The sequence below is a fragment of the Labrus mixtus genome, chromosome 22, assembly GCF_963584025.1.
Source record: "Labrus mixtus chromosome 22, fLabMix1.1, whole genome shotgun sequence".
Lineage (NCBI taxonomy): Eukaryota > Metazoa > Chordata > Actinopteri > Labriformes > Labridae > Labrus > Labrus mixtus.
In genome coordinates, this window is record NC_083633.1 from 18,229,278 (window position 1) to 18,257,192 (window position 27,915).

General features: G+C 41.6%; 1 protein-coding gene across 1 annotated transcript; it reads right to left on the reverse strand.

Annotated features, from left to right (window-relative positions):
* Positions 1–1,953: 1,953 nt before the first annotated feature.
* nrip2 (nuclear receptor interacting protein 2) lies at positions 1,954–27,742 on the reverse strand. The gene is made up of 6 exons (XM_061029548.1): positions 27,138–27,742; positions 10,259–10,573; positions 6,126–6,208; positions 5,382–5,488; positions 3,411–3,463; positions 1,954–2,528 (listed from the first exon to the last, which is right to left on the reverse strand). The coding sequence occupies exons 1-6, from the start codon at positions 27,291–27,293 to the stop codon at positions 2,412–2,414; spliced, it is 831 nt and encodes a 276-aa protein (XP_060885531.1). The 5' UTR covers positions 27,294–27,742; the 3' UTR covers positions 1,954–2,411.
* Between the last annotated feature and the right edge of the window lie 173 nt (positions 27,743–27,915).

Sequence of the window (27,915 nt, forward strand, 5' to 3'; positions counted from 1 at the left end):
AGGCTGTCGTGACGGACTTTAATAGCACTCCTGGAAAACTTCAACAAATCAGTCTTCTGATGGGGGGGAAGAAAGAGCAAAGGGGCTTTACAAAGCTAAACATAAGAACATCAGTTTCTTAGGTATTTTCCTTAAATTTCTTTTTAAAAAATTCTTCAAAACCCGTTCTTGTTTATTACAGAGGTAGCCTGGCCTTGACTTCATTATACTAGACTTCAAAAAACTTCCTAAAAATGTATTTTCAACCCACTGAAAAAGCACTCTGACACTTTCAGATGAGCCATTGTTAAAGGAATAGTTTTGAGATATCAGCTTATCCGCATTCTTTACCAGAGTCGAGAGAGAGGATCAGTTACACTAATCATTGTCTGATAGGCCTTAAAGGATGGTCCTACCTCCCCAGCTGTCTAAAGCTCAATAATTAACACTTAATCACTTATTTGTTTACTCCAGCAGTTGCTAAAGGTTGTATGACTGTAGGGTAGTGCAGTTACTTTGCAAATATAACTGAGAATCTATAAGAATTTATCCACATTTTGAGTCAGTTTTGCACCTGGATATTGTGGAGGTGAATGTGAAAAGTAGCTAAAAAGCCAACCAAGTAAAAACAAAGAGTAAAAAAATGTAAGCGGTCAATGATTTAACCTTTCAGCGAGAAGTGAAAGGCCAAGAGTAAAACTCCTTCGCTAAAAGTAGGGCGCTTACAGCTACAATTGCTAACTAAAGCTAACAAGCATATGGCTAAAATATTGAGCTAAAAGAATTGGATAAATCTTTGAAAAAGTTAGCTGAAAGTAAGAAGCCAACCGTTGGATTGTTAAGACAGAAGTTATGGAAACATTTTGGAAATGTTCGCTAAAAGTAGTGCTCCAATAGCAGTTGATATTGTTAGCTAAAGATATTGGATGAAATAGTTAGCTAAAGGTTAGCAAAGAGACCAACAGTTAAAATGTTGTTTTTTGAGTGTTTGGCAAACAGTTGAAATATTTAGCTAAAAATAGGGGATACATTGGTTGTATATTTAGCTAACTGCTTGTACTTTGGGGTTAAATTAATGAGCCAACAGTTGAAGTATTGAAATAGAAGTTAGGAGCCCACAGTGCAAAGTGCTAGCTAAATTTATTGACCCAACCGTTGGCCATGTTAGCCTACCGTTGATACTGTTCGCTAAAAGTAGTTAATGGGCTACTGAAATAGTTATCCAAAGGTTTGAGCCAAAATAGTTGAAATTGTTAGCTAAAAGAAATGAGCAAAGTGTGAAATAGTAGCTAACTATTTTAACGGTTTGCTCACTTTTGAGCTAAAATGTTGTGTCAGCAGATGCTCGGGGCAAACTGTAGAAATGGTTAGCTATCTAGAAATAATTAGCTAACAGTTGATTTTCTGTTAGATGACATGATGAACACACTTTAAAATGACTTCAAATCAGCAAAACAGGGTTAAAAGGTTAAAGAAATACATGACTAGCAGACGTAGCCAAAACAATTATGAGCCTACCGTTGATACTGTTCGCTAAAAATAGTTAATAGGCTACTGAAATAGTTATCCAAAGGTTTGAGCCAGCGGTTGTCTTCTTCAAATTTTGGCCAAATAGTTGAAATTGTTAGCTAAAAGAAATTAGCAAAGTATGAAATAGTAGCTAACTATTTTAACGGTTTGCTCACTTTCGAGCTAAAATGTTGCGTCAGCAGATGCTCGGGGCAGAATGTAGAAATGGTTAGCTATCTAGCAATAATTAGCTAACAGTTGATTTTCTGTTAGATAACATGATGGAGAAACTTTAAAACGACTTCAAATCAGCAAAACAGGGTTAAAAGGTTAAAGAAATGTATGACTAGCAGACGTAGCTAAATGTTACAGATGAATTACTGAAAATATAGTAAAAATGGAAATGGATGATTGGGCTTCTCTTGGTGGGAAACTAACCAGTGTATTCCCCAAAATATCAAACTATTCCTTTAACAACATTTAAATTTATTGAATTAAGAAAAACATTTACTTGATGTTTACAGCCTAATCACAAAAAAATATCCACAAAAGTTGACTTTCAAATCATCGTTTTCCCCTTTAACAGACCGTCAGAGTAACAAAGCAGCTGAGAAACTGGATCGACTACACAGTATAATCATCAAGAATGATTATACTCACAGAGATCTGATTGGCTCATAACTGGCGTTCATCCGCTCCGCGAACAAGACTAATTTAATATAAGAGATAATCATAGTGAATGTCTTATTTCTACAAACACAATGATGTAAACTCAAGAACAACCGCGGCGAACGCTCCGCCATGTTCTGGCAGTGTGTGAGACACTGTGATCGGACAGTCCAGACACAGGCGGCATTGCGCCTCGTTTGCTGCAACCGGTCGAGATTTGAGGAAAATTCTTGGTTGCCGCTGTCGCGTCGTGCTCACAGGTTCTTGTTGGTGTCGTGTTGGCACTGGCTGTCGGTCGAAGGGTTGAGGAAGGGCACCTCCTCGCCGCAGCCCTGCAGCTTCAGGACCCGACTGCTCAGGTCCAGGCAGCACTATTAGAAGACAGGAGTGGTGAAATATCATTTTAAACTAAATCAATGGCTCCAGACGAAGCAAAGCTGAGTGGGCTGGGGGAGGCAGCAAAGGAACAAGGTCGGACTCAATCCTGCAGCCGCTGCAACAACAAGGACTTTAGCCTCAGTACATAGGGCGCGCGACATAACCACTAGGCCATCTTGCACCCCAGGCTGTGGGATTAATAAATTAGCAAACAATACAAAATATTCTGCAATGTGTAATATTTCTTGGTCCTACTGTTTTCAAATCTAAAAATAGATCAATTCAACCTAATCTAGTTACCACCGTTATTCATGATGACTTAATTATCCTAAGTTAAAGACATGAGTGAGCTTGCATTACAAAGTCCTTCAGGGCTAATTCACACAATGATGTTCCCCTCATATCCTCAAGTCTTGATTTAATTAGATTATAAAGAAGATATGAACCGGATCATTCTGATACCGACATCAGCGAGAGCGCTGCCTGAAGATTCACAGATAGTCTCTTCAGGGGGTTTAAATTGCATTTTTTTGAAAGTGGAATTTGAAATTCCACCGCAGGATGTTCTCACTTTGCTCCTCGTGGTTTTTTATCCACACAGTGGGCGTCTAACAAATAACTGTGCCGCTAAAATAATCTACCCAGCTTTTCCCCTTAGATAACACCGCGCGCTCTACTTCTGATTTTTGAGATTGCGTTCTTGTTGTGCCGCCATCTCCTCTCCTGAAATGTTTACTTTTTCCCGCTCTCATTCGTGCGTCTCTTTCTTCTCCTTTTGCTTATTCAGTTTGGCAATTTGAGGCAAAGCACACACATGAAAGTAAACCCTACGATAAGGGCGCAGCAAATATTAGCAAAGCAAATGAGGTCCTTACTTTGAGTTCCAACAGAGTCTGAAGACCCAGGCACAGCTCGAACGTCTCATCCTCTGAAAGGAAAGAGAGAAAAATAACGATAAAGGAGAGAGCAGAGGAAAGTGGAGGAATAAGAACTCATCATATTAACATTCATACATTAGCCTGGATCCAGGTGAAATCATCAAGACGGCAGCATTATTCATTCATGTATTCATAATGAGCATGTGTATGAGTGAAGATGGGTGTGATCATGTAGCAGCAAAGTGAGAACTGAATGAACAAAGTGAGCAAGAGTCAGCTGCTGGGTTAAAGGATTTAAAAACAATCATTATTAAATGGTGCAGAGGAACAACGAGGAGTGACAAGAAGCGTAGGATTTTGTTTTTGTTGCAGTTCTGTTCTTGTTATCTTTCTAAGGAGCATGTTGTCCTCCTCATTCAAAGGAAGAGTGAAGATACTGTGGTAGCTGTGACATCTGGACAGAATATGTGTATCATTTTGTGCTTTGCTGCCCCTCAGATAAGACTCTGCTTTAAAGGCTTTATATGCGATGGGAGATGAAGAGTCCAATGAGCTTTTATACATATTATAATATTGTTACAACCGCATTAAAGGCTTTATATGTGATTTTTTGATCCAGCAGATGTCGCCCTTGAGCACCAGCATGAAACCAAAACAACTCGCGCTGCATTGTTGTGTTAGCATGCTAATGCTAGCGATCTTTATCATGCTCGTATCTTCACACTGCATGGAAATTTACCTGAAATGAGCGTGATCTAGAAACACAGTTAAGCAGTGAGTACAGTATGTTATTCTTCTTTTCTCTAGTCCCTCAATTAAACAACTTTTATACGCGAGGGGAGGAGTCAGCCGGCCGTCCTGGCGATGTAAACAAAGTGAAGATAGGACTCTGAAAACTCTGAAAACATCACAGACAGTGGGACTCGGGTGTTACACCCATTGTAGACAGTCATGACTCACAGAGTTATTTTCAGAGGATATACTTCCTTTATAAAATCACATATTAACCCTTTAAAGGAAGAGTTTGACATCTTTGGAAATACATTGTTTCACTTTCATGTCAAGAGCGTGGCTCATGACGAGTTTGATCCTCTTTTATCTACAACGTCTGACTATGAAGCCACAGCTAGCAGCCAGTTGGCTAAGTTTAGCATAATGACTAGTTAGTGGTGGAGGGTGGAGGGAGGAGGGACAGCTTTTACTTGTCAGCTTCAGTTTCTGTTCTTTGGCTTTGGACCTGTGTGTGTGTGGTGACTGTTAAACACAACAAAATATCAGATAATTGTGTCAAAGCAGTCCCCAAAAAATCACGAGCAATCAGGCAAAACTCCAAACTAAATAGTTCCTCTCGTACTTATTCTTCTTTTTTTTTGCAGTTTGGTTTGAGTCTGCAGTGCTCTCTCTTTATCTGCTCTGCTGTGATGACAGTTACTTTCCTTTGTAATTATCTTCCCACTTGCCCTTGTTGTGCAGAGACAGATTTTTCCCCTCCAAAGAAATACTCGACATTCTTAACACAGCCGACGTAAAGGCGTTGGAGTGCATACGTCGTCGTGTTAAACTGGCAGTAGAAAGTTGAAAACATTAGACATTTATCTGCCGGAACATATCGCTAATTACTGCTTAAAACATCTTCTTGTCGACCTTGCTGTCCTTTTATTTCATGCTCATTTCTGCCTGGCTGCTTAAAGAGGACGAGGACGGCTGTTCTGCCTGAATGTAAAGTACAGAGAAGCTCATAATCAACTCAACATCCCTCTTATATCATATGTTATTAACAGAATCTCTTCAGAATGGGGAATATCACCACCACCATTATTGACCACTAGGGCTGTCAAAAAATAACTAAATAATCATGATAAATTGAGGACTGAAATTAAAGCATTCGTTTTTTCTAAATAGCGATTCATCTCATGCTATTTTGTCCCTTGAGTGTCTCCGATTTCCGTTACGTTTTTTGTTTCTTACCTTTGACATAAGCTGAACACTGGACTGTCTGTCGGCCCAGCTGCAGCTGCAGACCCGTCACTGAGGCCTTCACACCACATGGCGAGCTGTCCTGGCTGGGCACCAATCTAATAACACACAGACACACAAATAATACCTTACAATGGAGACGTTTTAAATGTAATATCGTTGCAATCTCCCAGGAATAAATGTCCTTGTCAAATATATCCGCGCAATATACTGCATCAACTTTTTTATTGTTATGTCCATGAAAAGTTTATGCAGCAGGGATTTTATGAGGTAGCATTTTGAAGACAAACAGTGCATCAATTTATCATCTTTTATTGCTCACCTGTTTTCCTTTTGAGTTTATTTGAAGTTCAGATGGGAACAAAAATGTCACGTCCGCTCAACACTCTTAAGCCGGTGCACAGAATCTGATCTTTAGCGCGGCTTTATCCGGCATTTTAATGTCTTTTTTCTTAAATGAGCAGGTGAATATCAGGTCTCCAAGGATGTGGGGGAAAAAAAACTGTCTGAAGAGCTTAAACACTTCCATTATTACGTCTCTCCTCAAAGGTTGTGTTGTAGACAACCTTTTAAATGTTAATTCTTACCTATCTATTTCTAGCCTGTTATTTTTAGACTTCTTTCTTCTTTCAGTTTTTTGCTTTGATTCATTTGATTGTAAAAACACTATAAACTGGGTATAAAAAGGCAGGTCATTCATGTGTTGTTTGTGGATTATAGCACAGTGGTTCTTACCCCAGCCTCTGGCAGCAGGAGGTGGAGATGTGGTTATGTTGGCTGCCGGTGTTGATGAACGCCTTGACTTCAGTCTCGCAGCACTGTGGGGAGGACAGAGGGGGGGGATATTTTGAAGTCTCAGTGTGATTTTCCACTTCGCTCTGGCACCCACACACATCAGGAAACATCCAGTCATAACAGAACATTAACACAACTCTGGGGAGCCGTTGAAAACCGCTAATCTCTCTTTTCTTTTCAACAAATGCTTTTAAGCGCACACATGCTTGAGAAACTTGCCAAACTGGAAAAAAATAAGCCAGAGTTGACTGCTAATCAACTTAGCGCAGACAAAACAAATCACCCATTTGTGGCGTATTTCCAGGCCAGCTTTTGTTTTTAGAGTCAAATGTGATTTTTCTGTGTATTGATTCTGTGTTGGACTCTTAAATCACCACGTTTCTGTTACACGCTCCCGCCCCCCCGCTCCAACAGCCCAACAGTTAATAATCAAGCCAAAGAATAATCCAACAGGAACGCGCTGTGTACCATCAAACATCAGATGTCCAGGTTTTTGATTATTAGCCAATCAGTACCGCTAAAATCGCTGACCCTATTTCCTGACAAGATGCTTAGTCTTCAGTTTGTTGTGAGCGCTTTGATTTTTTCTGACTTGATCGCTCCACGGTATGATATATTAACTGAGCGAGTCATTCATTATATGTGTTTTACTCATTAGCCAACTGAACCACTCCACTCTGAAAGTCAAGTCACAGTATCGCTGACTCATCATTAAAGTCTTTATATGTGATGTTTCACACTTAAATATAGAAATCAAGTATATCCTCTGAAAATAACTCTGTGAGTCATGACTGTCTACAATGGGTGTAACACCCGAGTCCCACTGTCTGTGATGTTTTCAGAGTTTTCAGAGTCCTATCTTCACTTTGTTTACATCGCCCGGACGGCCGGCTGACTCCTCCCCTCGTGTATAAAAGTTGTTTAATTGAGGGACTTCAGAAAAGAAGAATAACATACTGTACTCACTGCTTAACTGTGTTTCTAGATCACGCTCATTTCAGGTAAATTTACATGCAGTGTGAAGATACGAGCATAATAAAGATCGCTAGCATTAGCATGCTAACACAACAATGCAGCGCGAGTTGTTTTGGTTTCACGCTGGTGCTCAAGGGCGACATCTGCTGGATCAAAAAAATCACATATAAAGCCTTTAATGTGGTTGTAACAATATTATAATATGTATAAAAGCTCATTGGACTCTTCATCTCCCATCAGCTCTACAAAACCTTTTCAGTTCAATTCAGCAGAAAAAAAGGAAAATGATTTGAAGTCATTTTCTTTGTTGTGAGTTTTTACAGTAAGCAGTTCTAGCAGGCAGCGTGTCCTAATTCCTTCTGACGTTTCTCCTCTTCTGCATCACACAGTAGTGCTCCGTTGCCTGTAGGGCAGAACGTGTCACAAAGACATGATTCATGGGGAGCAGAGGAAAGTGTATCTCGCTGCAGCTAGTGTAATGGTTTGTTGGGAAATGGGCCTTTTTTCTATTCAACATCCTCTTACTTGACAGAAAGTCTTACTCGTCATGCAACCTGTGCACAACTAAGAACATTTTTTGTTCGGGGGGGGGAAATAAATTGATAATAAATAAATAACTGAAGAGTGTGTAAGTGTTTTGAGAACATATGGTTGCTCTACATGCATGTGAGATAAGCGCCACCCCCGCACTGTTGAATGTGAATCAGGCCATGTATGAATTATTTGTTTTTCCACCATCGAATGCAAAAATATCCCTCTTGTTATTCTTTTATGATTGTGCTTGCTTACATATTAATGAAAGAAGGTAACAGGCCTCGCAGACTGGAGCAGGCCAAAGCGCTGGACCTTGGCATGCAATGAATACTAAAATAATAAGAAAGCCGACACGACCTGAGGGCTGTTTGGAAAATGCAAAGTCATTTTGAATCTTTAAAAAAATGTAATCCCATTGACATTTTTGAAGGAGACTATTTATTTTCATTCAAGTGCAAATTCTTTACAAATCAAAAATTGTGAGGGGAACTGGAGGGTCGCTGGTTCTAGTATGGTCGGGTCACTGGCACTCCAAACATGCCTTTGAGCAAGGCTCTGAAACCCTCGACTGCTCGGGCACTCTTCGGTTTGCAGCCTCACTCTGATTCCTCTCCATGAATGTGTGTGTACTAGCATGATGGATAAAATGGCGGTGTTTCTGTTCACAGTGACTTTCAAGAAAACCTGTGTCACATACTTATTTAATGTCTGAAAAGACACACTGGGTGGAGAGAAAATCAAAAAACAAATCATGTCTACGTTTTTATTCTTCGGTGAAGAATGTTTGGGAAATTTCCGACTTAGATTTTTAAAAATCTGTTTGTTTTTTTGTTGTCTCTCCTCTACCAATCTTGGTTCTCTGTGTCTGTATTTTCCTACTCGTCCACATCATCCAGTCGTAAATCAATACCTCCTCCATCTGACCCCCGAGGATATCTCACCCTTTGGAAATAAAACGCGTCCAGTTTCCATGAGCCTTGTTTTGATCCCTCACACTCTGAACAGAGCGAGCCGAGCCCTCTTTTGTCCTCACAGGCGACGCCGGCTTATCAGCGAGCCCACAAAACCTGCTCTTTTGTCTCAGTCCCAGCTCTGCAAAAAAAAAAAAATCCACTCTCTCCTTTCCCCCCCTGAAGTTTAAAAATAGAACGAGCCGAATGAGTAACTGAGGAACACTTTTGAATTTAATAAGTTGATGATAAAACCGAGCGGCGCACAATGAGTAATAGGGGAAAACGCTGAATCGACCAGAAAAGTACTGTTTTTAAAAAACACTCACATACGCAGAAGCAGCACAACATACTTCTAACAGCACAGAGAACAGCAGTGCTTTCATCACTGTATTGATTTCCTTCAAAGCATAATTAATGGCTCTGTCCTTGGTGTCATAAGCTGTCTTTAATCAGGATCCACAAGGTCAAAGAGACTGTCTCTTTAGCCCCTCGATTACAGGCTCAGCATTTATTATACTGTTTGTATTCATATTCAAGAAAATCCTGATCAAAAGAATTCAAGATAATAATTATAACTTTAACAACTCAGGATGTAGAGCAGGGGTGGGCAACTGGCGGCCTGGGGGTCACATGCGGCCCCCATCAACCCTCAACGTGGCCCTCAGGTCAATTTTTACACATCAATTAATTGGAAAAATGAAGAAAACATGACAAAATCTGCCATGAAATCATGAAAACCAGAAATATGTCCATAATAATATTTGATCACTGGTATATGTTGAGTTAAATTTGAGACATAATCGACTGTAATTGTTTTTGTATCCTACAATTTGGCGGTGAGAATTAAATGAATGTGGCCCCTCGCTGTGACCAAAGTTGCCCAATCCCTGATGTAGAGCACACATTACATTTCTCTTCTTTGGTTAAGGGCCTTCCTAACTTCAATAGCCTCACATTTGTCTGCATCCTGAGTTGTATTTCTTTCTTAAATCCTTTGAATGAGCCACAATATTTCAAGAAAAAGTCCTTCCTGCTCCCTTTTTGTATCGCCAAGCAGGTGTCGAGATTTTAGTCGTTTTAGGAGAGTCCCTGGAGATTGTTTTTTTATGTCTTGTAAATCTTGGCAAAGAAGACCCTCCGGCTCTCCGTCTTATTCTTGTCCTATGTGTACAGTCGTCCTCAAGGGGATTTAAGAGCCAACCTGTGAAACAACTGAACCAAACTGAACCCCACATGAGAGGATTGTCATTTGGTTCCTGCACATAAGCTGCTGCAGATGTTTGAATACCACTTATTCATTGCCTTCCATTTTCTCCATGCCGAGCCCATGTGCGCTTGTTATCTCTCTAACCTACTTTTTATATCACTGTTACACCAAGACCTGTTGACCAGGGTCACTGTGACTCAGATTTCTGTTGTCCTCACAGACAGCTGCTGAGATCTGCAGAGCTTTTAATGAGTTTAAGAGAGAGAAAATGAAGAGCAGGCTTTAAGTGATGAGTCATCAGAGAGGAATAGTGCAGTCTTTGTCTCTTTTCTTAATTCCAGTTTTTGTGCAGGGCTAGAGTGTGTCATATTGAATATGAAAGAGGCGAGACATTGTGAGGGTACCTTGCATTGAACGAGCAGAGCTGCGAGGAGGGTCGAGCTCTCCGTGCCCTCGCTCCTTTCAGCCGTCTGCCTGGCTCCGGCCTCGCTGCTGTCGTCCTCCTCGTCCGACCGCAGGCTCCTCTCGCTCTCCTCCAGAGACTCCCTCTCCTCCGTGGAGTCGTCCGCTGTGCTCTCGCTCCTCTCCTCGGCGTCCGCGGCTCCGTCCTTGTTGTCGGCCAGCGGGGAGCGGACTCTGCCGCTGAGGTCTTTGGCCTCCCCGCGAAGCCGCGTGATGTTTCCCTCCATCAGGCGGCGCTGGACGATGCTGTGAGGTTGCTAGAGGAAGAAGAAGAGAAGGAAGAGAAATGTAGGAATTAGTGGGAAGCTCATATTGTTCCAGTTTACACCAATAAGATCTGTACAATTAAGTATTTTTGTGTGTCTATTTTCAACAAAATGCTGAGATATTGATTGGGTAAATCAACTCTTTCCTGTTCTCCTTAACATCACAGTTCAGTAAACTGAATGTCTTTGGTTTTTGTTCTGTTTTTGAGCAACACACAACATTCACACACTTCCCTTTGGAGTCTGAGACACTGGAGTTATATATTTTACGGTATATATATTTATTTTTTTTATTAAGAAAGAGACCTGCAAATTCATCAATAATTCATATAATCATTAGTTGCAGCCATAAACATATACATTAAGTCTATACAGTGAGAAAAATCTTAAAACCACGGAGTCAAAAATTGTGAAAAATGAAAAACAGTTGAGCTGTGCGATGGTGCAAACTGTTGACGAGGGAGTCGTGTGTGTGTATATCAGTGGACAGGTGTCATCTTCTGGTGTTACCCCCCTCTCTGCAATGTGAAAAGATAAATATTTATACTTTTACTATCTCACAGAGTACGTCAGAGACAGCGTGTGACGCATGATACACTTTTAATCTAAGAGGAGAAAAAACATATGTAGGTCATTGTGTTAAAGAAACATGTCAGTGTAACTCAAGTGGCTGCAGATCATCGGCACATTCAGACAAAGTGATATTGTTCTCAAACACCATTAAGATTGTGTTTATTCGTGCATTTGCAGAAACGGATGTTAATACAATTAGTCTTAACTGCATTAAATAAAAGATGGATTCTACTTTAAATGAAATGTTGGCTTTATATTCTAAACTTTAGTAAAAGTCTGTCCCTCTAAGTACCTTCATATTTTTCTTGTAAGTGCTTGTTTCTAATGATTGAAGGTAAACTTGTTACGTCTTTTTATTCAGGTGTCAGACAAATTAGTCCTTTTTTTTTTTTTTTTTTGCAACTCAAACAAGCCATGAACAGAAGCGTAAATGAGCAGCTGCTGTCTGCATGAATTATTAAAAAGGAGATTGTGACACAAATGACTAATTTAAAAGCTTCACTTGATGGTTCTTACACACAATTTTCTCCCTCTCATACTGCATGCAGATGGCTCATTTTCAGTCCTTTTATGCAAACCAAGAACTGGCCTTGAAAACTAGAGTAGTCAGACTTTTATCAAACACACACACACACACACACACACACACACACACACACACACACACACACACACACACACACAAACTGGCTTTAGACCATGGCCTGCAATGACAATGTTATCCTTGATTAATAACAGTCAAGCGGCAACCTCCCGTGCTGAAAAATGAAGCTAATGTGGAAGCCTGCAGTACATCAAGTGTCCACTTGAGGCTGGCTGCAGAAGTCCCAGAAGTCACATACACACCCATTCAAAAATGGCCGTTTTAACAGCAGAAATAAACAGCCCGAGTCAAAGAACAAAATTGGTCTGACTAGCTCATTTCTTTATCAGCACACACTGTCAGGGGTAAAGGGGAAACAATGTAAGAAAAATGCAATTTCTGGAGCTGTTCTTAGAATAAATTTGAGAACTAGTGGCCTGTAGTTTCCACGTCTGGTCTACTTCAGCAGAAATTGTGTCAATGTAATCAAAAACTATTTTTTTTTTAGAGTCACCACAATCTATTTTTTGATCCAAAACTTATCACACTGAAGGAAGCTGAGGCCATTTAAACCATAGATTCTGCAGATTCAAGCAAGCACCAGCCGTAGCATTTCACATCGTCTTTCCCTTCCACCGAAATCTCCTCCTGTCCACCCACGCACACAAAACAACACACGTCCATTTAAACAGCTAGCTTTAGCTTCAGTGAAATAAATTACCTTTCCAAACATCCATGGAAGAAGGTCACATTATCATGTCAAGACAGCCAATTCGAGAGATAGGTCGGCGTGTGCGGGTCATCCCTGTCAGCAGACATTAAAGACTTTCTGGTGTCATTTTGAACAACCTTTTTTTTTTGTCACCTGCAGTCTGTCAGTAGACAAAAGCACCCTGCAGGGTCCACGTGTAAAGCACTTTACAAATACAACAAAATGTTCTTTATGGAGACAGACACATTATTCAAGTTATAATCAAACCAACAGCTGGTTTTCATTCTGTCAGAAACGTCTTCTGAATCGATATAATGCTCGTATGTTCTTCTCGATTAACGGCATGTTTCCACTATTTCAAAGCAACATGTGGTCAGTCGCTGGCTGTTCTTTCTGCTTCACAGAAAAAAGTAAATTATATTTTAAGCTGCCTGTTCCTCTATAATCACATTTCTGTTCAGGAGTGCAGAGTCTGGGTACAGCCTGTCAGACAGCTTCCTTTGAAAAGAGCGGGTCACCAAACACCAGCACAGACGCTGCATTAATAAAACACAAAGCATGAGCTCTGCTTTCAAGGTGGGTTTTGAAAACTACAACATCAAGAACTTTGCAGCATCCATCGTAATGAACTTTTAGCTCTGAACATAAACAAATCAAGCCTTTATGTTACCTTAAGAAAAATGAACTCCCAGCTTGTTCTTTTAATGGCAACGTCTTGGAATAGATCAAAAGGTAAAATGCAAACTAAAAAGGACAGATTAGACTAAATTTACCAATCTCCAGGCATGCTTAGGAGGAAAGACAGCCTTTATATTTGTTCCATTTGAGCTGCTTCCAATCCCAAATTAGCATCTGAAAAAGCTTTAAATAGCTACGAACATATCAAGGAACCTGGTCCTGAGCGTTTCATTTAGACAGGAAGTTGAAAGAGTATAGTCTGTGGATGCTGACGATTTTAAAGAAGCCGCTCTTCTCGGTATCATCTTTGTTACGGAAACATTGTTTAAGTAAGTCAAGGGGAAAATGTCACAAATGGCAATTCCTGAGGCTGATATTTTAGAGTGCCGATAATTCATGATGTGAAGCACCAAATGTGTGAGAAACAGTTTGAAGTTGGCGGAGACCAAAACAGAGCAAAAAGGAGAATTAATAGTGGACACAAACATGACATCAAATGGAGTGAAATTAATTTTTCTCCTCAAAGAGATAAGCAACTGCTGGCTTACTAGTTTGCAATTGTTAACTTAAAGCTGAATATATGTGAGGGTTGCGCTACAGCTACTATCAAAAGGTTAAAAAAAAGTTGAAGAATGTTTATAAAAGTGGATTCATTCTGTTGAATCATTTGCATTTCTTCAGCAAACAAAGTGTGTCTGCATAGAATACTTTATCAATTAGCTTGTTCAAAATAAACTCAACATGCTTCCAAGACAGGAGGAAGTGTTTGTCTACAAAGGATCACTATAGTTGATGTGATTGGTATCGTATTAAATCTCATTCACTGGTCCAAAGACAGCCGGCCTGCCTGGAATAATCGTCGTCTGCAGAGCCATTAAGACGCGGTTTTAGTATCTTGGTTGATTGCCAATCTCACAGAGGGACATCCCCATCTGCCTACCTGTTGTTTTTCCATGAGCATTATATTACTATTCCAAACAGCCCTTCATTTCTACACACGACTGCCTCCCTCTATCGCCATCTCTCTGCTCCCTCTCAAAATGCAATCAACTCTCCTGCAGTCACACTTTTATATAAAAACTGGTTTGTGTCCACTTCACTTTGTTCTATTTGAGCCAACAACCCCTTAAACGTCACTGCTGAAGCTTCTGTCGTTGTGCGTGGTGGAGAGCTCTTTCTGGTGTCGATTGATTTGGACCCATCAGATGTGCTGAATTCACGGGGGCCATGATGATGGAGATTCCTCGAGTCTTAGGGGGTAATAGTTTAGTGTGAAAGCTCTGTGAAATAGGCTGTATGTGTGACGTAGACGTACTCATACTTGGATGACAGAATGGGTCGATGGCCAATAGCTCCCAACACAATATAGGCTTGTTCTCCAAAAAGGACATATATGACTGTTGGAGAGTACTGTGCAGAGGTGTTCAATAGATCCATTCATGGTGTTATCAAGAACCACATGGTGGCAACAAAAGAAAACAAAAGAAATGTGAAAAAAAAGCACACAACATGGAGGATGAGAAATAGAAAATAACATACGAGTCAGTGACAACTTCAGGGCTACAACCTTAAAGGCTTTATATGCAATTTTTTAATCCAGCAGATGTTGCCCCCTTGAGCACCAGCATGAAACCAAAACAACTCGCGCTGCATTGTTGTGTTAGCATGCTAACGCTAGCGATCTTTATTGTGCTCGTATCTTCACACTGCATGTAAATTTACCTGAAATGAGCGTGATCTAGAAACACAGTTAAGCAGTGAGTACAGTATGTTATTCTTCTTTTCTCTAGTCCCTCAATTAAACAACTTTTATACACGAGGGGAGGAGTCAGCCGGCCGGCCGGGCGATGTAAACAAACTGAAGATAGGACTCTGAAAACTCTGAAAACATCACAGACAGTGGGACTCGGGTGTTACACCCATTGTAGACAGTCATGACTCACAGAGTTATTTTCAGAGGATATACTTGATTTATATTTAAGTGTGAAAAATCACATATAAAGCCTTTAACATGGCTGTAATGATGTCATCTCATGTCTGGACATGCGTGTGTATGTGACCTGTCAGTATGATTCAGAGGCTCTCTGTGTCAGACGTCCATCTGTCGATCTGCAGCTCAATCCAACACCTCGACAGGCCTTCCAGGAGACCTCTCTGACAGCCCGTCGCATCAGAAAGAAACCGATTCTCCGTAAAAAAAAAAAAAGAAGAAGTGTTTCTGTTCAAGATTCGTTTCTATTCTTAGAACCTCTCTGTCAGGATTTCTGCCCAAAACAAGCACCCTTACAGCCAGTAATCACCACCTGACACTGATTCTGCCCATTGGTTCCACTCTGAGCTCCAGCTGTGGCCCAGCAGCTGTTAGACTGACGATGGCCTCTCCTCTCCTCCTCTACTCTACTCATCATTACTCGCTCCTTTCCAGCTCTGTGCTCTTTTTCTCTTTTTCTCTGCCACCCTCCTCCTTTCTTTTCCAACACATCCAACATCTTCACATCACTCCTCTCCTCTTCTTTCTCCCCTCCAAACATCCTCTTCCCTCCACCTCTTAATGTCCACACTCTCTTCTCCTTTTTTCTATCTCTCCTCAAGTCTGAAAACATCCCTCCACTCTACTCCTTTTCTTATTCTTCCATCTCTCCCCTGGTCCTCCTTCAATCCCTCCTCTCCTCTCCTCTCCCCTCCTCTCCTCTACTCTCCTCTCCTCTCCTCTCCTCTCCTCTCCTCTCCTCTCCTCTCCCCTCCTCTCCTCTCCTCTCCTCTCCTCTCCTCTCCCCTCCTCTCCTCTCCTCTCCTCTACTCTCTCTTCCCCTCCCCTCCTCTCCCCTCCTCTCCTCTCCCCTCCTCTCCTCTCCCCTCCTCTCCTCTCCTCTCCTCTCCTCTCCTCTCCTCTCCCCTCCTCTCCCCTCCTCTCCTCTCCTCTCCTCTACTCTCTCTTCCCCTCCCCTCCTCTCCCCTCCTCTCCCCTCCTCTCCTCTCCTCTCCCCTCCTCTACTCTCCTCTCCTCTCCTCTCCCCTCCTCTCCTCTCCTCTCCTCTCCTCTCCTCTCCTCTCCCCTCCTCTCCTCTCCTCTCCTCTCCTCTACTCTCTCTTCCCCTCCCCTCCTCTCCCCTCCTCTCCTCTCCTCTCCTCTCCTCTCCTCTCCTCTCCTCTACTCTCCCCTCCTCTCCCCTCCTCTCCTCTCCTCTCTTCTCCCCTCCTCTCCTCTCCTCTCCTCTACTCTACTCTCCCCTCCTCTCCCCTCCTCTCCCCTCCCCTCCTCTCCTCTCCTCTCCTCTCCTCTCCTCTCCTCTACTCTCCCCTCCTCTCCTCTCCTCTCCTCTCCTCTCCCCTCCCCTCCTCTCCCCTCCCCTCCCCTCCCCTCCCCTCCTCTCCTCTCTCATCCCCCACCTCAATTTTCCACCCATCTCCTCGTCTTAACATCACCCTCCATCTCCTTTTTATAGTTATTGTCTCCTCGTTTTCCTCTCCTCTATACATCTCTTCACTCCCCCTCTTCATGTCTCCTTCTCTAGGTCTACGTCTCCTATCTTTCCTTGTTACATAACTCCTATTTTACCCCTCTTTACATTTATCTTTGCTTCGCATCACCCCTCTACTCTCCTCCTCTCCTCCTCTTCACTCCTCTTAATGTCGTCATCTCTCCTTTCCTCATTACATGTCTTGTCTTTTGCTCCTCCTCCTTCCATCTCTCCTCTCTGCTCTCCTTTTCTTTAGGACTACATCGCTTCTAAGATGTACTCTTTTAAATATCTTGTTTTTCTCTCCTCGTCTTTGCGTCTCTATTTCTCTTTCCATCCTCTCCTCCTCTAAACATCTAGCCACTCTGTTCATTTTCTCCCCTAGCCATCATTTATACACCAAAAATCCCTTCTCTCCTTTCCTCCCCTTTCCCCTCTTTCTCTCTCCACCTGTATTTATCTCTTCACATCTCTGTGACTAAGATCCTCATTTACATTCTCCACTCAAATGTCCAAACCCTTTTTTTTCTTAATGCCTCCCTTTTTGTCTCTCCTTCTCTCCTTCATCTCACTTTCCCTTCTCCTTTTTAGATCCCCCATCTTCTATTCTCATCTCCCCTCTCTAGTCCTCCTTACATTTCTCTCCTTCTTCCATCTATTATCCTTTCCTCTTTTAAGTCTCTCCCAAACCTCTCCTCTCCCGATTCCTCCTTTCCTCACCTTCTCTTCTTCTGCTCTTTTCACATCCTCTCCTCACACCCCCCTTCACCCCTCATCACAATCAATAGAAATCAACACCATATTACTTCCTTCCAACTCCAAACCCTGAGCTCTAACATTAAAGTAATCCTAATCCTCAGAGGAAATCTTCTCCTCTCTGCAGGAGACGTTTTCACTCCTCGACATCTGAGCTAATCAGAATCAACGACGAGGCCCACTTCATACCGGACCGAGTGTTTTTCTCTTTTGTTGTTCTCAGTATATCCTCCACTTAAAAGTGTCCTTCTCTCTCTCTTTGTGTTTCAATTGACCTCTCTTTCACCTGTTTCACTCACCGGCTAAATCACTCAGTTATGAATTCCTTTAATAAGATAATTAGTAATGATCTACTTTTGTGAGTAAAGAACATCTTGTACAAACAGTAATAGATATATGCATCTGCAAGCATGTAAATCAGCAAATGCATGCACATTAGCTGAGTGAAATTAGTCACAACATCTGACTTAAAGCCTCCTTTTTTTAAAAAACAGGGAAAAGAAGAAAGGATCATGCAAATTTGAATTCCTGTTCAGAGATTTTTTTTTTTATCTCTCCTCTTTTCTCCCGATACCGCAGGGTAGCAAACATTACATCTGAGCGTGTAATTTCAGCCATTTTTTTCTCACAGAGCCTCATCTCTGATGTTCGCCGTCTGCTTTTCCTCGAGCCTCGTTTGCTCCTCGGTCAGCTCCCGTCGAGCAAATTGGTTTAGCAGCATCCGAGTCTGCGTTCAGTTGTTGCTGCAACATGCCCCTGTTCTGCTCTGCAGCTCGAAGGGTGAATAGAGAAGCTCACACTCTCTATAATTTGTACACAATCTTATTTACATACCGCAGATGGTACTAGAGCGTAAAAACAGTTGAGTTGAAGAGGGGGCGCCAAGCGAGAGAGCTGACTTTAGGTGTTATGCATTTTCAAAAACACGTTACTAAGTTCTTTACAAAGGCATTAAAAGCTTTCTATGTGATGTTTCACTCTTAAATATAGAAATCAAGTATATCCTCTGAAAATAACTCTGTGAGTCATGACTGTCTACAATGGGTGTAACACCCGAGTCCCACTGTCTGTGATGTTTTCAGAGTCCTATCTTCACTTTGTTTACATCGCCCGGCCGGCCGGCTGACTCCTCCCCTCGCGTATAAAAGTTGTTTAATTGAGGGACTAGAGAAAAGAAGAATAACATACTGTACTCACTGCTTAACTGTGTTTCTAGATCACGCTCATTTCAGGTAAATTTACATGCAGTGTGAAGATACGAGCATAATAAAGATCACTAGCATTAGCATGCTAACACAACAATGCAGCGCGAGTTGTTTTGGTTTCATGCTGGTGCTCAAGGGCGACATCTGCTGGATCAAAAAATCACATATAAAGCCTTTAACAATTAATTTAGCACATCTTAGAAACTCAACTCTTTTTTGGGCCCTTTTTGCTTTTCGTGGATATGACGGCTGAAGAGAGACAGGAAACATCTGGAGCAGAGAGTATAGGGCGACGACATGCAGCAAAGGGCTGAGGTCAGATTCAAACCCACAACTGCTGCACAAAGGACTGCAACCTCTGTACATGGTAAATGCGACATAACTTCTAGGCTATCAGACAGCCCTAAAACCTCAGTTTCTAAAAACTCATATCATGCATGTTCCTCATACTACACCTGTGAGTATAGTCAGATACTGTAGAAAATAAGATCTGTCATAAATCGCACGCCGTCCTCGTGGATTTACCGTCAAGACGACAGCAGCAGCAGCATCCCATTCAGACTTTACATGCTGAACGAGGTACATCCTGCTGCTACACTTCATTCCACAGTGAATTGTTTTATTGTTGAAGCAGCGGAGGGGAAATTGGCATCGCTGCGATCTAATCTGTTTGTTCATTTTTCCCAGCAGGCAGAGTGATTTTTGGCTGATGAAAAATCATTGCACCTCATTGTAAGATGTGTTATTAGATATTTATTTTCTATTACGCTTCAAATGAAATAAATTAAATTGATGTACTACTGAAGAAAAACAGACAGTCGCCTCCCTTTAACAATTGTAATTTTTGCAACAGGTTAAATTAAACTGAAGTCTGTTTTGCAAATTTGGCACAATTAAACAAGTCGTGTGTGTGTGTTCCCTCTTTGCTCACATTGTCTGCTGCTGATGTGAGTCCTGTCCTGACCTCTGAACACAAACCAGTCCAAACCGGTCCTCTGCCAGTGTGACGGAAGGACAACTGCCAAACGTTTGACGCCAGCACTCGTCCTCCTCTTTTGTCTCATTTTCTTCTTCTCTGTATTTCTCCCTCTGCGAGACTGATTACAGGCTAATTGCCATGTGGACTAATTATCTGACTGCAACAGGCTCTGACTCGCTCTCTCATCCAAGCCGCGGTCACGTGACCTTTCTAATGCCCCCTTTCTCATTCTGACGGAGGTCCCCGGCGGTTCACTTCCTGTCGCGCCGAGCAGGAGGCCTCCAGCAGCTCCACATCTGCCGCCAGCACTTCCTGCCTTCACCTCCTCTCCTCTTTCACTTGATTACGTCACCTTCTGTCACTTCACTAAATCTTTTACATTTCAAAGCTTTTTTTTTTTTTTTTGAGTTACACTACAACAATATTCTAAAAGCACGTTTTGGTTGACATGAGTTAGTTCAATCGGAGGTTACTCGCTGTCAGCAGCTATTTTAATAATCAATAGGCGGTTCATTTGATGCTCGACTGAAGGTTGTCTGCCTGTCACGTTTTCCAGTGTGTTTCCTCATGCTCCAATCAAATTACATTTGCGCTAAATGAATCAGTCGATTAGTGTAATTGATTAGTCCATCAAGAAGTCATTTTCCCCTTCAAGGTCAATTATAGAGTAAATAATATTTGTTAAGATTGGGACATGTGACGAGAAAGCCGTTCTCTTCATTGTGTGTTTGTTTTTGAATCTGTCATTTCATTATTATTTTTGTCGGCTAAGAATTCTGCGCACAATACTTTGAAGAGCTTTTAAAGTCCAAAGTTTGATCCCCTGAGGACATTTCATCCACAGATTTAAAGATAAAGTAAAGACTGAAATGCTTGAAGGGTCGCTTTTTACAAGACTAGATTATTATGAAGTGTCTATGACCACAGTCTGTTGACAACGGTCGCTTAATGCTATTTTTTTACTGCCTGTTTTTTTCTATTTTGGATCGTTTAGTTCCCAAATCAGACACGCAGCAAAGACGATGTTGGTACAAGACACAAAACTACGAGCAATATCATAATGGCATTTAAACGGGTGAGCCAGTTAGCTTAGCTTAGCATTAAGACCTGATGCTGGGGGACACAGTTTGCCGAGCTATCTTTCACAGACCGCCTCAGCAAGAAAGCCATTCATTCATCTTGAGTAATCCATTCCCATAAAAATATGAAATATCGTCGCTATTTTAAGACACCGTACTTTACCAAATGCACGTTTTTCTCTTCTCAATTCCGATAATTTAGAGCCGCTTTTTGAAGTGTTTGTGTGACGCCTTATGACACACAACAAATTAGCAGCTACTACTTCCTTGTGCTTCCTGTCTCAGTACTGCTCGTTCTCTCCCCCCTCTGTTGTCAGGGCTTGTTTTCTTGTTTTCGTCGGGTATTTTTATCTCTACACGGCGCCGAGGGAGCAGCTGAGGGAGGGTCTGTTCCTGCCCATCCTCGGCTCCAGATGACACAGAGGGAGACAGATTCACACCAGCATCTCTGCAGCTCCCCTAATTGTCCAAGAGCTAATAACAAAGCTGCATCTGAAGCAGTTTGTGTCCCACAAGCCCGACAATAACACCGACTGACATTGTCACTGCTGCCCTTTACTTTGAAGTGCTAGACTGCCTTTTTGGAGAAATTCATAAACAGTTGCATTACTCTGTAGTCTATCTCAGGGTTTTCATTCATAAAACATTTGCATCAGGATTTATAGACTAAATTTCAATATACACTATCTCACTCTTTCTCGTTTCTTTGTTCCTTCCGTGCCACATTTCTGCACCGAGGAGCAGCGCTGTAGCTTGTGATCATCCTCAGAATTACCTGGAGATTGTGACGTCTCAATTTGACAGGCCTTCACACCAAAAGGCAACACACAACCACACAAGTCTCAGACTCCCTCGTCTGTTAGAGAGGGACTTCAGCAAACAGACAGCTGAGCTGCAGGGAGAGGAGGAAACGAGGCTCCAAAGCAGAGGACCAGGGTGTGTGCAGCAAAATAAGACAATGCATCCTGTTCTTGATTTTTACCTTCCATCAAACAAACAACTATTTTCGTCTCAATTTGACTTTTTGTTTTTTACTAATTTTATTACATTTATTGTGTTTTTTGAAAAACAGGGACACTGAAAGCTCCTCAGTATAAAAAAAGATAGCCTTTGTCGTTATGAAAAGGATTGTTCAACGTACTTGAAAGTGAAAATGCTTGTTTCAGATTTTAGTGCATACATCACATCGCTAGTTTTGTATTTGGTGTGTTTTTGCACTGGACCTTTGGAGACAGCATTAAGCTCGAGCTTTGTTGAGAGCAGCGCGCATGAATCATTGAATTTGTAAAAGTTTCATGACCTCATCGTTTAGTAGAAGACTTTTCTAAGCCAATGAAAATGTTATTCTGGGGTAAAATGATTCAACGTTCAATGTTTTGGATGAACTTTGTAAAGCTCTTAAAGAATAAATAAATTAACATGTGTTTGGAGCAACTCAGAAAAATTACGATATTGCCCTTTAAGACATATGATCGGTGTATTTTTTTCTCCAAATGGCAACGTCGCTGCTTTTCAGCGATCTTGCATTTTCTTGCATCGAGTGTGTGCACTATAGAAAACATCGAGGTTACATAGCAGTTACACAATAACTGAGTACATGCTGAGCTCAGGTGTTAATGCAACTGGCCTTTTTCCAACCCAATTCCCCAAACACACACACACACACACGTACATACACATATAGTCTGCTCAGTTTACGCTTTGTGCTTTTTTTTTCGCACATGTACAAAAAGCTCTCCATTGTGTTACGTAAAACATCCACACTAGACCGAGCGTCCTCCTTGACCTTACATGTCTCCAGCCGTCTCTTCCCTTCCTCTTCATCGCTCTTGCGTTCGCGCTGTAGATTTTGCCCTTTTCATGCTCACTGCTCCCCTTACCCAACAACACAACATGGCTGGAGTGATGCTGCTGCTGCTGCTGCTGCTGCTGCTGCGAGTGAGAGGACCTCGGGCTAAAGAGCAGCAAAACAAATTCACTCTTACATAACCGCCTCTGCTGCTGAATTACACACTGGACAGGACAGGACAGCAAGCACAAATTAAGAGGAAGGATGGCAGGGATGAAGATAACTAACCCTTACCCTCCTCTGATTTGGCTTGGTCACCCTTTAAAGCGTTTAAAAAAAGGAGGAAGAGATGATGTAGCACATAATTGTGCATAGACAGATTTACAATTAACTTAAAATTAAGAGATCATCGCCGCTGAAAAATTCATTAATTCATTAATTTATCGTTAATTATCAAAAAGAAGTTCATATACTTTCAGCTATGAGCTTTGGTAATGACATCCAGAAGACAAAGGGTAGAAAATATTTATATATTTTTTTTAATTCCACCACAAAGACATAAAAACAGACGATGTTTTGTAGCCTACTGACAAACAAACTGATCTGACAGTCTCATCCCGACAGCATCATCTTTTGTCTCTGAGGGTTTGGCACGCGAGCCTTCTCAGAAGTACACGCTTTCTTTTCATTTTCTGCATCCGTGTCTATTCCCAGCCTGAACCATGTCTCCGGCTGTCTGCAGAGGGGAGATTACTGGCACAACGGAGTCCGCCTCGCAATTTGCATTCCTCCCTCAAGTTCCCGAAGCTCTTCTGATGAAAATCACTTTGTTTCAAACGCTGAGCAAAATCATGTCGGTGCTCCCTGTGGCCACATCTGCACCGCAGATAGGATTTTAGATAACCGCTGAGATGAGCTTCATTCTGTCTTGCAGGATAAGATAATTGGTGGGTTATGATAAGAGGGCTTTCAGGACCCTGCAGGAGATGTCGACTCACAGTACGCTTTTTGAATTTAATGGAGTTTTAGGGATTTGTAGATAACTTTTTTATTCTCTCTTTAATAATATGTAGATGTGCAAAATGGGACTGATCAAAGAAACTCTGGCTGCCATTACGTTACAGAAATAAGAATCCACACTACAGGACAGTCACGCTAGGGGCTCTGTGAGCTAAATGCTAATATCAGCAAGCTAACTCACTCACAATTTCAAAGCTAGGAGGTTTAAGCTAGCAGGCACAGTTTATTATGTTAGGATCCACTGAAGCTCTAAAAGGGATGTATCCCTTGTATGCATCTCCAGTTCAACAGTTTCCTTAATAAATCAAATAAATTGTTTGAATAATGTTTAAATAGTTGCCAATTAAACTTCGATGAAATGACAATGACACGCTAGTTGCGTCAGACCAAAGGAAAGTTGGCCTGATGATGACGCTCTAAGAAAAGCTAAGGGTTAACAAACGTTACTTAGTTTCATCCTGTGAGGTTGTGAATGTCTTTCACAAGATGTTACACTCAGAACTATCACTCTTGTGAAATTCCCCTGTTAAAAAACGGTAAACAACTGGCAGTAAGGTTGCCAGGACGTTGCTGTAAAATTAACGGTATATTGCTGTTGCTGAAATTTACAGTTTTCTACCATTTTTGTAAATACAAAAATGTATTGTTAATGTTATTGTTTAAACAAAGAAAATACACTTTAAGAACATGAAGGTTCAATAGGCAAAAATTCTCGCACAAATATTTACATTAAGGCATTTAGCAAAGGCTATTTCCAATGTATATAAAGTGCATAAAAGAGTTTTGGTAGTTACATTTTAAACAGAGAAGTGAAAAATATTCTGTTATAGTTTCATAACTGAATAAACAACATGTCCACTGTCCTTTTAACCATGTGGTCTCAACTTCTTTTTCACGAAATGCATTGCAAAAATTACGGTAAATTACCGTTTTGTTTCCTTCAAGCAATAATACAGTAAAATATTATTATAAACCGTTATAATGCAATAATGTCCTGTATTTAAACATAACAGGATCATACTGTTGACATTTCCTTGTAAATTTACAGCAATTTCTTAGAGTGATGAGTATTCACTTGTTGGTGACACATTTTCAAAGGCCATTTACTGAACAGCTGTTAGGATATTTCAGTCTAGACAAATGTGAAGGACTGACTGTTGCTGAGTATTCTGAAGCTAGCATGGCTTTAAACGCATGTGAGATAACATCTACTTCAAAATGCCACACTTGGAGTTTTAAATGAAATGTTTCCCCAGGAGCTCAGAGCCGATAAGGAAGGAAAGAGAGAGACATTTTTCTACCAGCGGATCGTGAAATGATTTGAAAAATGTGACTGAGTCAAAGAAGACGAAGAAAGGAGAAGGAGGGAGGAATGTTTATCTAAAGCAGCAAATGTTTGGTATTAAAATCTGGCAGACGTGTAAATGCATCACAGTTGGAGATGTGCAGAGCGCACAGAGCAGCGATATTGCAGATTCCCAGTGCCAGAGCGTTTGTGTCGGGGTTCTTGAAGAGCTCTGGGGAATCTGGGAAGCCGCCATCAAAGCAGAAACTGTGTCAGCGGAGAGGTGGAGTAATAAATTAGAAAGATTATTACAGGGAGTTCCTCCTGAGCGAGAGGTCGCACGTAGCATGCAGGACTGGGTTTCGTTGTGTACGTCAGCCCTTGCATGTGTGAGTGTGTGTGTTCCCTGAATGTGTGACGACATGTCTGTGTGTTTGAGAAGCCCTGCATAGTGTACTGTAACATGCTTTGACTAAACCAGCCCTCCTATGGTATGCAGAGCGCAGGATTCTGAATCTTTCATGACCCTTTCTGTGATGCATTTACATTTCAAGGCTGCACTTTAGGGGCTTTCAGCACCACGAGGTATACTGTAGTTCTGCAGAGAATGATGGCTGTGCACATTTATCAGGAGTAAAATAGATCCTCATGCATGACTTTGTCAGTAAATTGACAACTGAGCTATTATGCAGCCATTTTCTTTAGCCTTTAAAACAATTAATCAATTAAATAATTATCGAACTGCCATCAACATTTAAAGTCTTTATATGTGATGTTTCACACTTAAATATAATATAAATCAAGTATATCCTCTGAAAATAACTCTGTGAGTCATGACTGTCTACAATGGGTGTAACACCCGAGTCCCACTGTCTGTGATGTTTTCAGAGTTTTCAGAGTCCTATCTTCAGTTTGTTTACATCGTCAGGACGGCCGGCTGACTCCTCCCCTCGTGTATAAAAGTTGTTTAATTGAGGGACTAGAGAAAAGAAGAATAACATACTGTACTCACTGCTTAACTGTGTTTCTAGATCACGCTCATTTCAGGTAAATTTACATGCAGTGTGAAGATACGAGCTTAATAAAGATTGCTAGCATTAGCATGCTAACACAACAATGCAGCGCGAGTTGTTTTGGTTTCATGCTGGTGCTCAAGGGCGACATCTGCTGGATCAAAAAATCACATATAAGTGTGTTTACTGTGAATACCTGTTGTTCTTTTTTGTCTTTAACTGTAAACTTAATATATTGTTTGTTTTGGTCTGTTAGTCGGACTAGTTTTGTAGCGTTGTCTTTGGACCACTTTTTGAAGGTCTCGGTCTTGTCTCAGAATCGAAAGCATGTTATTTTGTTCTTGTCTCGGTCTGAGACTGGGCGGACTCTGGATAAAGAGTCTTTAAATCAAGACTGTTATCAGACTTCTGTATTCCCCTCATTATCTCTGCAGCTGAAAACAATTAGCCACTACTAGCATAGCATTGTCCTCCCCCCCTCTACGCTCTGCCAATGAAAGGCGTCTGATCCAACCTTCACAACAGGGTCCTAAGTCTCTGACTAGACTCTTCTCCTCTGTCGCCCCCCGGTGGTGGAATGAGTCCCTCTGCACCTTTAAGAAAAAGCTAAAGACCCAGCTCTTTCATGAATACCTACTAACTTAATGATGATGGTCTCCATATTATTGATGATGATGATGATGATGACGATGGTTTTTGTTTGATAACGACGACTTATAAGATGGTTTCTATACTGATTAGAGCTCTCAAGAACTGCCCTCAATGTTGTGCTTTGCCTCTGGTCACTTCCTGTCAGCACCTGTGTGTCCAATCAGACTCAAAGCTGATCGTTTGCTCTTACTGACATTGTTCCCTTTTTTCTAGATCCTTGCTTGTGTTGTTCTTACTCTCTGATGTACGTCGCTTTGGATAAAAGCGTCTGCTAAGTGAAGTGTAGAATTGTAGTAGCATTGCCAAATTCTCTCTCTCTGTCTCTCTGGGCTGTCAACAGTTGAGTTGCATTGTGGGTAATGTCGTCTAAATGTTTAAACGAGGGGAAAAGAACATTAACACTATTATTAAATAGTTGACATTGTTGTACAGAACAACTGAATCTCAACGAGTGTGTTGCATTGTGGGTAATGTTTCAAAAAGCAAAATGTTTTTGAGACAATATTTAAAAAAAAAAATATCTGTGATTTTGCAGCAAATTTGAATCATTTTATATTTGAACTATTTATCACGGCTTCAACATTTTTGCAGAATTTTGTTGCCTATTTAGTTGTGTTCTCTTTAAGGCATGACTCGACACTTTGCACACCCCTTTGAGATGTTATTAGACACTTCCACCCTCAACGTTTCACATCCCTACCAAAACCAGCCTCTCCAATCAAGTGATTTATGCACCGATTATCTCGAGTACTTATTTGTGATTCCACTCACCAGGTCTTTGGACGTGCCCAGTCTCTTCAGCCCGTCCAGGGGCAGGAGGTCAGCCGAGTCCTTGTGTGAGAACTGGGTGGCCTGCTTCAGACGCCTCTGCTGGTGCAGGATGGCTTTATCCCGGATGGCTAGCTCACCTTTCTTCGCCTCGCTCATGGTGTCGGGTCCGTTAAGAAGTCCTTGTTTTCTGGTACCACAGAGACTGTAACCTCACAGCAGCAGCAGCAGCAAGAGACAGAGTAGAAGTCGTGTGCAAAGAGGATGAGAAAATCCCAAATGCAGCTTTTTTAAGAATTGCTCTTCAGATCCCTTAAAAGGCAACAGAAGATGTTACCTCTTCCTCTCCTGTTTCGCCCTCTCTGTAGATAAGCTTGTCCTTCCCTCTAGGCACACTCACTCTCTCTTTTTTCCCCCTGTTAGTTTGTAGTCCTTGGCATGTATTTGTCTCTTTGCTTTTGGGGCTATTCTCCTGTCCTGGATGCTCTTCTGATGTGAACATGCATCTTCCTCACAATGTCAAGATGTGCTCTGTCTCTCTCTCAGAGGCTGTGTGAGGATGTGAGGAAGGTGTGACAGAGAGTGAGTGTGTGTGTTTTTTTCCCCTCCCCTCAGTGCTGTCTGTCCTTGGTTCTCTCTCTCTCTCTCTCTCTCTCTCTCTCTCTCTCTCTCTCTCTCTCTCTCTCTCTGTTACACTCTATCTCTGCTGTCATGAGTCTATTCTCTCTCTCTCTCTCTCGTCTCTGAACCCTCCTCTTTTCCGTCACACACTCGACACAGA